At 56.1% G+C, this 12,835-nt stretch overlaps 1 protein-coding gene across 7 annotated transcripts; it reads left to right on the top strand.

Annotated features, from left to right (window-relative positions):
- The first annotated feature begins 1,999 nt into the window (after window positions 1-1,999).
- On the top strand, window positions 2,000-12,038 carry POLM (DNA polymerase mu). Of its 7 annotated transcripts, none has more exons than XM_086697198.1 (11): window positions 2,000-2,461; window positions 3,834-4,020; window positions 4,629-4,727; window positions 4,877-5,047; window positions 6,088-6,159; window positions 7,815-8,031; window positions 10,848-10,980; window positions 11,113-11,230; window positions 11,329-11,556; window positions 11,628-11,711; window positions 11,802-12,038. In XM_086697198.1, the coding sequence occupies exons 1-11, from the start codon at window positions 2,085-2,087 to the stop codon at window positions 11,886-11,888; spliced, it is 1,773 nt and encodes a 590-aa protein (XP_086553324.1). In that variant the 5' UTR covers window positions 2,000-2,084; the 3' UTR covers window positions 11,889-12,038. The 7 variants fall into 7 exon arrangements, with proteins under 7 accessions (XP_086553324.1, XP_086553328.1, XP_086553325.1 ...); XM_086697202.1 differs by having other exon boundaries at window positions 11,350-11,556; XM_086697199.1 differs by having other exon boundaries at window positions 11,128-11,230.
- The last annotated feature ends 797 nt before the right edge of the window (window positions 12,039-12,835 follow it).

Below are 12,835 nucleotides of genomic sequence, written 5' to 3' on the forward strand. Positions count from 1 at the left end.
GCCCCCTGAGCCAGGGCAGAGTCCTGGCCCCAGAGGCCAAGGACAGGTGCAAATAGCACCAAAGTGAACTTTTGAAAAGGTCCACAGGGAGGTTTGGAAGATCCTCCCAGGGACCTCTCTGAGCTGGAGGTGGAAACCGGAAATAGCTAGATGAGATTCATCTTAGAAAAATGCAAGCTCACATATCTGGGCAAAACTAATCCACATCACAGCATGAGACAGCCGCGGTATAGAGCGGGTGAGAGCATCGGTCCCCAGGGCAGCTGCAAGGGCCCAGGCAAGAGGTCATCTGTGCAGCCTGACTTTTTGAGGGGTGGTCTCGGCATGGGGAAAGTCCCTGAGGCTAGGGACTTAGGGGTCTGGCAACCCCAAGGCACGTTTATTGGAAGTAGAGGGCTGAAGCTTCCATTTCCCAGCGGGTCAGATGGCGACCTGATGGTCCACAGTGTTGCGGAGAGGAGCACCCCACCCAGCAGTGTTGTGGCCTCGCCCACTGGTGCCCAACCTCCACTCAGTGGGCACAGAGGGTTCCCCTCCCTGATCCTCCCTGGGTGTGGGAAGGCCCATGTTCCTCCGTTTTGCAAGTTGCCCCGTGTTTTAAGCATTCAGGTGTGATGGGTCATTAGAAGTTAGAGACACAGGACACAAGAGGAAAGGAAATCGTTCTAGGGGAGAGATGGCTGCTCCCTGAGGAGAGGCAGGACCCACATGTGGGGAACGAGGCTCTGACCCCTTACACAGGCCCTGGGAGCTCCTCCTTCCCTGCTGGCCAGAGAAATGGGCACAGGGAAATGAGAAAGGGACCAAAGCCCAGGCCTCCTGGCTGAGGAGTGAGCGTCCCGTGGCCCAGGAGGGCAGGTGGAGGCAGAAAAGGCCTCTCTCAGCCCTGTGCCTAGTGCCCTTGACAGGAGGCCCCAGGGAGAGGAGATCAAGGAGAGGGGCAGGAACAGGTTACACCTGGTCTGTCCCACCTGTTAGTCTGAGCATAGGCTAAACCTGCTTCAACAAAAAGATTCCAACATGTGGCACCTGAAAATAAGAGAGGAGCAGCTCCCTACTGTCAGGATGTCAGCTGTCCCAGCCTGATCTAGACAATCAAAAGAATCCCTATGTTGGAAAAGGCATTGCTGGGTGTGATTTTTGTTTTCATTTTGTTGGATATGGTTGCCAAATTGGCTTCCAAGAAGTCCTTTCTACAAAGTGCCAGTCCCCTCACATCTGACAAGTGCCCAGGTCAGGCAATCCGGTGGGAGTTTACTGAGTAGTGTTTCTTCTGTGGCATTCCTCCCGGTGTTCCTGCCGATTTTTCCATTAGATCACTGTCTTTTTCTTATTTATCTGTGGATAGTTTCACAATTACAGGAATTAGACAATTTCAAAATACATCGCAAATATTTTCCCCGGGGTTTGCCTTTTGATTATAATTTTTAACACATTTAAAATGTGAATGTGGTCAAGCTTATCACTCTTTTTCTTCCGTGTCTCCAGGTTTATCGTGACAGACTATGAAAACATTCGTGGACTTTTCAAGACGTTTTTCTGGTTTCTTTTTTAGGTTTGGATGTTTGATCCATCTGGATTGCATTTCGGTGTTAAGGACGGAGGGAGCCAACTTCTATTTTTCCGAATGGCCGGTCAGTGGTACCAACGCCGCTGGACTGGAAAACCTTCCCGGGTTTGAAGCCCTTCACCCTCACCTTCCACCCGGCTCCGCGTCGCCAGGTACAGGAGGAACCCCGCCTGGCCCTGCCCACTGCGGTCGCCGGCTCCGCCCACCCCCGTCGACCCCGCGGGTCCCGCCCCAAGCTACGCTTCCACATTCCATGGCTCCGCCCCAAGCCAGTTTCTGCCCTTTATAGCCCCGCCCCCACACCACTGGACCCGCCCCACGCCCCGCCTCCCAGCTCTCCAGCCCCGCCCCACCCAGCCCTGACCTTCCCTCTCCCCGGCCTCGCCCCTAGCCCCGCCGCCTCCGCGCTTCTCGGCCCCGCCCCAACGCCGGCGCTCTTCCGGTTCGTCCCCGGGCGGCTCTAGGCGCTCCTTGAGTTATTTAAGTAAAAGGCGTGGCCTCTGGTGCTAATGGCATGGAGAAGGGGCGTCGCGCGCGCGGAACTCGTTGGGAGCCTGGGGGCCTACACAGCGCTTCTAGGGGCCTAAGTTGCCTGCGGCTGGACCGGCTCGCACGAGACCGCCAGGTGCCGCTTCCCCTTCCAGCCAGCCTCCGCCGCCTTCCTTCCGACTTTCGCGTGCCTTCTTTCCGGCGCCCGCCCGCGGCCAGAGCCAGGATGCTTCCGAAGCGGCGGCGAGCGTGGGTCGGGTCCACTGGCGGTCCTGCCCCCTCCACGGCGCGCTTCCCCGGCATTGCCATCTACCTGGCCGAGCCGCGCATGGGTCGCAGCCGCCGGGCCTTCCTCACGCGCCTGGCCCTCTCCAAGGGCTTCCGGGTCCTGGATGCCTACAGGTGCGCGGTCGTGGACGAGCTTGTGGCCCAGAGCAGCACCTGCCGAGGGCTCCTGCCCGGGACGCCTTGCGGGGCAGGGGGCTCCTGCCCGGGGCGCCTTCGGGGGCGCTGGCCCGGGTATTCCTCGGGGGCCCAGCTTCTGGAGGCTCCTGCTTTGGGATGCCTGGGGGATGGCACCTGCCCGGGGCGCCTTAGTGGGGGGCGTCGCAGGAGGAGCGCGGGGAGGGTGTGGCGCTTACAGCGGACAGAGTGTCGCCTCTGTGGGTATTGCCATACTGTCGCGCCCAGAGGACACTGCTGCGTGGTGTGAGGGCCTAAGCACAAATTGCTAGTGCTCAGAACTTTGCACGTGACCAGTCACTTTCACAAAAGGTGTTTCTTTACAGCTGAGGATATTGAGATCTAAAACGACTCACCTGCAGCTGACCCCCCAGGGCGGAGGGGCACCTGAGGTTTTTGGATTCCAAGTTCACCCTGGAACTTCATGCTCACGTGGCTTTTCTCTCAATATCCTCTCCTATGAAAGGGTGCTGTAGTTGGGGCCAGGAGTGTTCTGTAGGACAAGAAGAGAACGTCTGCCAGAGAGAGGCCTTGTAAAGAGCCATAGGGGTGCGTGGGGTTAAGGGTTTCAGTGGCTAACAGCCTTCTGCCCTAGGTGAGTTCATCTTGCCCCCTTAGCCAAAGTGACGTCACTCCTCGGGGCTGAGAAAGTGACTTGAGGGAGGTCCAAGAGCAGCGATAATGACAGCCTGAGATTAAAGAACTGCGGTTCCCATAGGTTTGAAGTGGAAAGATCCAGTCCTCCTGCAGCTTTTTTTTTTTTAAGTGAATTAAACATTTTCAGTGGTTAGACCCACTCTGGAGGCGTGTTTAATGTACTGGATGCTAAGACCTTTTGCTTATTAGCTTGTCTAATCTTTGTAACAACCCTACCCAGTGGATATGTTGTTATCTTCTTTAAAGTGGAGGAAATCAGGGCACGGAGAAGGGATGTGCTCAGGGGCATGCAGCATGTATGTGGCAGAGCTGGGGTTCAAACCCCAGCAGTCTGGGTCCCAAGCACTTAGATGGAGACCCACTGGTCCTGCCCACTAGAGAAGAACTTTCTCAGGGGTCAGAGGAGACAGACAGACAGACAAGTGGACACGACCCTGGACTGGGCTTACAGTCACAGGTGGAGCAGACAGGCACGGCTCTGTGGGGTCCTGGAGCGCCAGAGGGGTTCAAGTGCCAGAAGAGGTTCTCTGAGGACGTGACATTTGAGAAATGAGTGGGTGCGCACCAGGCAGAGGGGAGAGGGGCAAAGGCCAGGAGGTGTGGAGCGAAGCAGGAAGGACCTCTGGGCATCACCCCCTCCCCTCTCTCTGCCCAGCTCTGAGGTGACACATGTGGTGATGGAACAGACCTCAGCAGAGGAGGCCAGCACCTGGAAGGAGCACAGGGCAGTGGCAGGCTCTCCACAGGGCCGCACCAGCCCAGTGCTGCTGGACATAAGCTGGTTCACGGAAAGCATGGCAGCTGGGGAGCCCGTGCCTGTGGAGCCCCGGCACTGCCTGGAGGTGAGCTGGGGGGAGGGCTGCAGGGGCAGGCCTCGCCCGGCGGGTCAGGTGAAGTGTCATCACCGGCTGCCGTTAGACGAAATGGGCAGGAGGGCTCAGCGCAGGCCACCGGGGACCCTGGGAGGCCAGGCCATCCTGGCTTCTGCTGTCACCTGGCATAAGCTCTTGGGATCCACCTGTTTTTAGCACATTCAGGCCTTTCTTGCTCAAGTGGTGAGATGGTACCTCCTCGCGAGACAGCAGGATGCTGTCCTCAGGTGCTGTGGGTCTGTGGCCTCTGTCTGCCTTGGTGCTTCCTGGTGAGCAGAGCTGGGGTGAGGGGATGGACTCAGAGCCAGGCTCTCCATGTTTGAGCCCCACGTACCTGTCTATGAGATGGAGTGACCAGCACTCTGAGCCACGTGACAGAGAGGGCTGGGGAAGTGGAGCACAGGCTGCATGTGCAATGACAGGAAATGTCCTCCGTCCTCCGCCGGAGCTGCTACTCTGGCCTGAGGAGCCCTCCTCACCCTGCTCTGCAGGGCAGGGCTGCTCTACGCCTTCTGTCCTGGGAGCCGGCCCCGCAAGCCCCGCAGCCTCCAAGTGGCCTCTGTATTGCCCATCTGTAGGTGGCCGTGCCCGGGAAAGGGCTGCCAGGCTCAGTATGGATGCCACAGTATGCCTGCCAGCGCCCCACACCCCTCACACACCACAACAGCAGCCTCACGGTGAGCCCCGGGCTCCCAGCCTCCCTGGGATGGGCCCAGGCCTGTTCCTGTGAGCACTGCCACTCTGCCCTGCCCCAGCCTGGGGACGGGTGGTGGAAGGGAGGGTGGGGTGGGGTACCCTTCCCCTCACCCAGGCCCCCTCCTCGCAGGAGCCTCTGGAGATGCTGGCGGAGGCGGCTGGCTTTGAGGGCAGTGAAGGCCGCTTCCTCTCCTTCTACAGAGCGGCCTCGGTGCTCAAGGCCCTTCCGAGCCGGGTCACAGCCATGAGCCAGCTGCAGGGGCTGCCCCACTTTGGAGAACATTCCTGCAGGGTCATCCAGGTAGGTGTTCACCACCCTTAGCAGGGTGGTTGAGGAGAGGAGGGAGTGGAGGTGGTTAGTGGTTGAGTCCAGCCGTGGAGATTTCCAGGCTGAGGCAGGTCACCCTCTGCTCAGATTCCTCATCTGTAAATTGGGGCCACACGATGTGGCTGAGAGGGACCAGACAGGACTGGTAGCTGGCACTGTTGGCATCGGCCCAGCTGTCCAGGACGGTAAAAGAGAACCCATGACTATAAGCACCACTTCTTAAAACACAAAGTATTTGGGGCACCTGGGGGGCTCAGTTGGTTAAGTGTCTGACTTTGGCTCAGGTCATGATCTCATGGTTCGTGGACTCAACGAACTCTGTGCTGACAGCCCAGAGCCTGGAGCCTGCTTCAGATTCTGTGTCTCCTTCTCTCTCTGCCCCTCCCCTGCTAACACGTTTTCTCCCTCTCTCTCTCAAAAATACACATTAAAAAAAAATTTAAAACAACAACAAAGTAAGGACCCAAAATGTTAAAATGTCTTTTTGTACACTTATCACTGAGAATATATTGTGACAAAAAGACTTTTGATTTCAGTTAAACTTTTAAAGGAAGTCTCATTGAATGCACCGCCTGTGTTTTGAAAAGCAGTGTTTGGGGCACCTGGGTGGCTAAGTCGGTTGAGCGTCTGACTCTTGGTTTCAGCTCAGGTCATGACCTCATGGTTTGTGGGTTTGAGCCCTATGGACAGTGCAGAGCCTGTTTGGGACCCTCTCTCTCTGACCCTCCTCTGCTCACACTGTCTCTCAAAATAAGTAAATAAACTTTAAAAAAGAGAGAAAAGCGATGGTTTCCCTGTCCTGGGACTTGTAACTCATTTGAGAGCTGGCCTGTCTCTGGGCCGAGGGGCTTTGAGGCCAGGAGATTTGGTGGCTCCCTGGGCACAGTCTCTCCTCCAAGTCCCCCTGCATCCTGACTGGATGAAACTGCCCTGTGTAGTGTTGGGGTTCCGCCTGCTGCCTGGGCCCCAGCTCTTATCTCCAGTCAGGCTGACTGTTCTGCTTTGTTCCCCAGGAAGTGCTGGCACAGGGAGTATGTGAGGAGGTGGAGAGAATCCGATGCTCAGAGAGGTACCAGACCATGAAGGTACGTGTGGGGCAGACCCTGGTGGGCACATGGAGCCTGTGGCCCTCCCTCAGGTGACAGCACAGCTCCAGCCATGGACGGGAGGTCAGCAGGGGCACCCAGGGGTCAGAGAAGGTCTCACTGAGGAAGTGGCAGCTAAGTTGACACCTGATATGCACGAGGCAGCCAAACAAAGTGGGGCCTGGAGAAGCTTGTTTTTAGCACAGGGAATTTTCTAGATCACTCAGCACCATCTGCTCTGATTGGACCATCTGTGGGGTGTTCTCAAGCATGTTGTATGCTCTGGCATCTTAAACAGAGCAAACTGGACAAAATGTAACCACCTCCTGGGTGTTGCAGGGCCACTCACCCTTGCACGGTCTCCTCGTGTCTGCAGTGCATCTTCCACTGTTCCCATCTGACCTGCTGACACCTGTCGCATCAGCAACCTGTTGGGGGAGTGGGTCACGATGCTCTGGGAGGTGGCCCAGAATGTTGTGAGGGGCAGTGGGGGCTTCAGAAAGGGACGAGAGCCACATGTGACACACGAAAGGCCCCAGGTAGGCAGAGGACGGGAGTGTATGGGCCACATGGGAGTTAGTGGACGAGCACTGATGGAAGGCAGGGTCCTCACCTCTCCCTGGGCACCCAGAGGTCACCCAGGTCAGCAGAGAGATGGGTTAACGATTAGAAGTTTGTAGTCATAAAGCAATAGGTTAGGTTGTTCTGAGCATTTTTTTCTGGCAGGACCCAGCTGGTGCTCTTGGTTCAGGGGATCAAGGGAAGAGTGGGCAGCATAGTCCAAGAAGGGCAGGGCTGCAGCCGTCCTGCATGAAGCAGGGCCCAAGGATCCACTTGCTGCTGGGTACTTCCCCTATTCTGCACGCTGGCTGCTCTGCTGGTTGAGACCTGGCCGCAGAAGGTTCCCTTTCCATGGGTTACAGCCTCCACCACTGCCCAGGCCGGACCTTCTGTTTCAGTTCCAGAAATCCCCAGGGAGGGGATTGGCTGGCACAGGGCAGGTGTCCACCTCTGACCGACAAGCTGTGGTTGGGGAGGAAAGAGGTGATGGGCTGGGGCTGGGGTCCGGGCCGCCCTGTGTGGGAGCCCCGTGTGGCAGGCAGTCCCCGGCAGGAGGTGGGCTCCCGTGTCTATCTTCCAGCCCCAGGCTTGCATTTCCTCCAGCTCCTGCTACAACGACCCTCTGGTTGTTAACTGCCTGTTGTTTTGGTGTTTGCTGAGGAGCAGAACGAGGGGCATGAGGCTCCGATTGCTCTTAGGTGGGAGCGGCCAGTGGATGAGAGCTGTGAGCTGTCTGTGTGGGATGCTGGAATCACAGGCTGGAGCTGCGGGTTCTAGGGAGACCGAGGCCCTCTGGGGGAGGTACACACGGGGTCTCTTTGTGCTGTGCACCGTGAGGCTGGGCTGCATAGCCGGGCTCGGGGATTGGATCCTGTCTGTACTGTCACTGTGTGGCCTCGGGCAGCTTGCTCACACTTGAGAACTGTGAGTAGGGACGGCACCTGCCAGGCCACGGGGTGGGGCTCAGTGAGGCCCTAGTGAGATGCTGTGGCGGTGCTGGCCTGGGACAGCACCCCCTTCACAGACCGCTGCTGCTGTCTGCATCTTCTGAAAGGGCTCTGCTCCTGACCATGCTGCGCTCATGCCCCAAACAGCTTTTCACCGGGATCTTCGGGGTTGGGGTAAAGACTGCTGACCGGTGGTACCGAGAAGGGCTGCGGACCCTTGACAGCCTCCAAGAGCAGCCCCAGAGGCTGACCCAGCAGCAGAAAGCAGGTGAGCCCTGTGAGAAAGGACAGGACCCTGGGCTCCCACACCATGGCACCCTCAGCATGGACACAGGGCATGTGCGGATGGCTGCCTGGATGGCAGGTAATGGGATCAGTGCAAAGGGCCCTGGTGGCAGGCAGGCCTCTCTGGTGGCCTCCCTGGTCTCCACCCAGTGGAATCCGGATCCACTGTAGCCCTTTTGCAGTGAACAGTGATGGTCACAGTAGCTGCTGTGACATTGAGGCCTCCTAGTGGAACTCAGATCTGGACCAGGCCCCTTACCACTTCTTACTGCTTCTCCTTTTTTTTTTTTTTTTAAATTTAAATCCAAGTTGGTTAATATATAGTGTAATAATGATTTCAGGAATAGAATGTAGTGATTAATCACTTACTTGTAACACCCAGTGCTCTTCCCTATAGGCGCCCTCTCCTTAATGACCATCCCCTTCTAGCCCATCTACCACCTCCCCTCCAGCAACTCTCAGTTTTTTCTCTGTTTAAAAGTCTCTTACTATTTGTCTCCTTCTCTGTTTTTATCTTACTTTCCCTTCCCTTCTCCTATGTTCATCTGTTGTGTTTCTCAATTCAACCTATGAGTGAAATTGTGATATTTGTCTTTTTCTGACTTATTTCATTTAGCAAAATACACTCTAGTTCCATCCATGTTGTTGTAAATGGTAAGATCTCATTCTTTTTGATAGCTGAGTAATACTCCATCATATATATAAATCACATCTTCTTTATCCATTCATCCATCATTGGACATTTGGGCTCTTTCCATACTTTGGCTATTGTTAAAAGTGCTGCTATAAACACTGGGGTGCGTGTGTCCCTTCGAAACAGCATTTTTGTATCTTTTGAATAAATTCCTAGTAGTGTACTTGCTGGGTTGTAGAGTAGTTTATTTTTAATTATTTGGGGAACCTCCAAACTGTTTTCCAGAGTGGCTGCACCAGTTTGCATTCCCACCAACAATGCAAAAGAAATCCTCTTTCTCTGCATCTTTTGTTGCCTGAGTTGTTAATGTTAGCCATTCTGACAGGTGTGAGGTGGTATCTCATTGTGGTTTTGGTTTGTATTTCCTTGATGATGAGTGATGTTGAGCATCTTTTCATGTGTCTGTTGGCCATCTGGATGTCTTCTTTGGAAAAGTGTCTATTCATGTCTTTTGCCCATTTCTTCACTGGATTATTTGTTTTTTGGGTGTTGAATTTGATAAGTTCTTTATAGATTTTTGGATCCTAACCCTTTATCTGGTATGTCATTTGCAAATATCTTCTCATATTCAATTGATTGCCTTTTAGTTTTGCTGACTGTTTCCTTCGCTGTGCAGAAGGTTTTTATCTTGATGAGGTCCCAATAGTTCATTTTTGCTTTTGTTTCCCTTGCCTCCGGAGACGTGTTGAATAAGAAGTTGCTGCAGCCAAGGTTAAAGAGGTTGCTGCCTGTTTTCTCCTGTAGGAATTTAATGGTTTCCTTTCTCACATTTATTCACCCATTTTGAGTTTATTTTTGTGTATGGTGTAAGAAAGTGGTCCAGCTTCATTCTTCTGCATGTTGCTGTCCAGTCTTCCCAACACCTTTTGCTAAAGAGACTGTTTTTCCATTGGGTATTCTTTCCTGCTTCATTGAAGATGAGTTGACCATAGAGTGTGTCCATTTCTGGGTTCTCTATTCTGTTCCATTGATCTGAGTGTCTGTTTTTGTGGCAGTACCATACTGTCTTAATGACTACAGCTTTGTAATACAGCTCCGAGTCCGAGATTGTGATGCCTCCAGCTTTGGTTTTCTTTTTCAAAATTACTTTGGCTATTCAGGGTCTTTCTGGTTACATACAAATTTTAGGAATGTTTGTTCTAGCTGTGTGAAGAATGCTGGTGTTATTTTGATGGGGATTGCAGACCCCTTACTTCTGATTCCAGGAAAGGGAGGCTGTGTCTGTGCCCTGTGCACACCTTGCTAGCATGGGGCTGGTGCCCTGGCCCACTAGGTGATGGTATGGGGACTTGTGTGGCAGGAGAGGCTCAGTACAGGGCTTGCATGGGAGGTGGCACCATGTGGTGGAATGAACATGAACTTAAGAGTTTGTCAGGCTTGGGTTTGAGTCCTGTCTCTGCAGCTTACTAGGTAGGTGACCATGGCCCTGAGACTTAACTTCTCTGAGCCTTGGTGACATTCTCCACAAATCATGGGGCTCTGTGAGCTCCTCTTTGTGAGGCCAGTGGGGAGTAGGTGTTAATCAGTGTCTCTGTCCTCTCCATGTGGCCCGGGGTGGGGGCCCCATTTGAGTTGTTCCGCAGCCCAGCACCCACCACTTCTTTGAACATCTTCCCTCGGGCTGGGGGTCATGGGAGGGTTGCCTGGACGGTCCACAGGAGGTGAGACCCATGGAGTCACGTGTCCAGTGGAACATTAAGTGATATCATCATTGACTGCACCCAGTCCCCTCTCCCCATGGTGCTGGAGAGATGGAGCCGCCAGCAGCACTTAGCCTGTGCGGCCACATGCTGTTACTCCCTGCTTAGATTTCTTATTGTGTGGAAAGTCCAGTGACACTCCCATGGTGGGGGCGGGGAGATAGGGCTACAGTGAGGGGTTCCTGAGTGGCAGAGCCACCTTCTTCAAGTGTTTATCACTTTCCAGGCCATTTTATGGATGGGAAAACCAAGGCATTCAAAGAGGTAGACTGCGTCGTGAGTGCACTTACATCAGCCTCCTGATGGGATGGAGAAAGTTCTGCAAGACGCTCCCATTGGGGAGAACTGGGCAGGGGGCTCAGGGGCTTCTGCCATTTCTTCCAACTACATGTGAATCTGCAGTTTCCTCTGAATAAAAGTTTACTATTTAAAAGAGAGGAGGGGACAGTGGAGAGCAAGACAGTGGGGCTGAGAAGGTCAGGAGAGCCGCACTGCCCACAGGACTCCGGCACTACCAGGACCTGAGTGTGCCACTCCAGCGACCCCAAGTGGAGGCCCTGCAGCGGGTGGTGGAGGCAGCCGTGGGGCACATCCTTCCCGGGGCCACCGTCACGCTGGCCGGGGGCTTTCGGAGGTAAGGGGGTCTGGCCTGCCCCTCCCACCCCAGTGAAGGCGCCTGAGGGGGGGCCACAGAGGTGGGCCTTCCCGCACTAGTGGGACCGGGGACAACGGGAGGCCCACGTATCCTTTGTTGGCCCGAACTCAGAGCGGGCCCCCTCAGGGGCAAGTTGCAGGGCCACGACGTGGATTTCCTCCTCACCCACCCCCAGGAGGGCCGGGAGGCAGGGCTGCTGTCCAGAGTGATGCACAGCCTGCAGAGTCAGGTGAGGAGCTGCCTACCTTGGGGGCTCTGCCGGGACCCGGGCCCTCCCCCCCACCCCGCCCGGCACCGCGGACCCCGCCACACCTGCTCCTCCCCCAGGGCCTTGTCCTGTACCACCAGCACCACCACGGCCACTGTGCAGATGCCGCCTGCCCGCCCCGGCAGAACCATGCCATGGACGGCTTTGAGAGAACCTTCTGTATCTTCTGCCTGCCTTCACCCCCAGGGGCTGCTGTGGGGGGCGCCCGGAGGGCCATGCGGGTAGACCTGGTGGTGGTCCCTGTCAGCCAGTTCCCCTACGCCCTGCTGGGCTGGACCGGCTCGAAGGTAGGGGGCTTGCTACTGGGGCTGGGCGGGGCCTCCCGTCAGAGGCCCCCATACAGCCTCGCTTTCTGCAGCATTTCCAGCGGGAGCTGCGCCGCTTCAGCCGGAAGGAGAGAGGGTTGTGGCTGAACAGCCATGGGCTGTTTGACCCCCAGCAGGTGTGTTGCTGGGAGGGAACGGCCTGGCCCCACCCCTGCCCCCCCCCCCCCCCCCCCCCACTGGCACTAAGGCTCCGGCTCCTGTTGCAGAAGAAACATTTCCATGCGGCTTCGGAGGAAGACATCTTCAGACACCTGGGCCTGGAGTACCTTCCCCCAGAGCAGAGAAATGCCTGACCCAGCCGCTGGCCCAGTCTGCTCTCTGGAGAGGCAGGCCCTGTGGATGCCCTCGGCCGCTGGAAGTCTCCAGGGCAAAGATGCACTGTGGCCCCAGGTCCTCACCCCACACCCAGGCCCGGATATAATGAAATGAGCACACGTAACAAACCAAGCTCTGTTTTTTTGTGCTGCTGGCTGCCCAGGGGGTGTGGTGCTGATTCTGTGCAGAGGCCCATCCTGCTGGGTGTTGGTTGGGGGCAGGGCTGTGTGACCCTGGGTCAGTGAGGACCTGAAGGCACCTTCTCTGTGGGCTGGTTGTGGAACTTGAGGTGGCGGATGGCAAGTGCTTTGTGCGGTGGGGGTGGGGGGGTTGTCCACCTGCTGTGTGGCCAGCCACTGGGGAGGACAGGGCCCAGAGGTAGGAGCTGGGGGCAGGGGGAGAATTTCCAGGGCCCGTCTACCACCTTCCAGCCAGGCTTCCTGTCTCTGCCTCTGCTCTTCTAAGGTCTGTTCTCAGAAGGCCTTTGTCAGCAGGTCCTGTCGCACCCCTCGTTGCTCCAGGCACACACTCGTGCTCAGCGATTCCAAAGCCTCACAGTGGCCCCCAGAGCCCTGGCCACCCCCGACCACTGGCCTCATCTGTTCTCCCACTGCTTTGAGCCAGGTGCCTTCCTGCCCCGGTGCCCATGTGAACTGCCCCAGACACCCACGAGGCCAGGCCAGGTCTCAGCCTTTCCTGGAGGGGCCTTGGCCATGCAGTGTTCTCTGCTCCTCAAATCCCCAGGCCTGCTCCGGCCTCAGTGCCTTTGCCACAGGACCGTCCACTAGAAGGCCTCTCCTGACTCAGGTCTCTGTCTGTTGAGGACTTTCCTGACCACTCGCTGCGTTAAGAATTATTTTTTTAGGGGCGCCTGGGTGGCACAGTCGGCTGAGCGTCCGACTTCAGCCAGGTCACGATCTCGCGG

Source organism: Puma concolor, chromosome A2, assembly GCF_028749965.1.
Source record: "Puma concolor isolate L17-30 chromosome A2, mPumCon1.1.hap2, whole genome shotgun sequence".
NCBI classification, from domain to species: domain Eukaryota; kingdom Metazoa; phylum Chordata; class Mammalia; order Carnivora; family Felidae; genus Puma; species Puma concolor.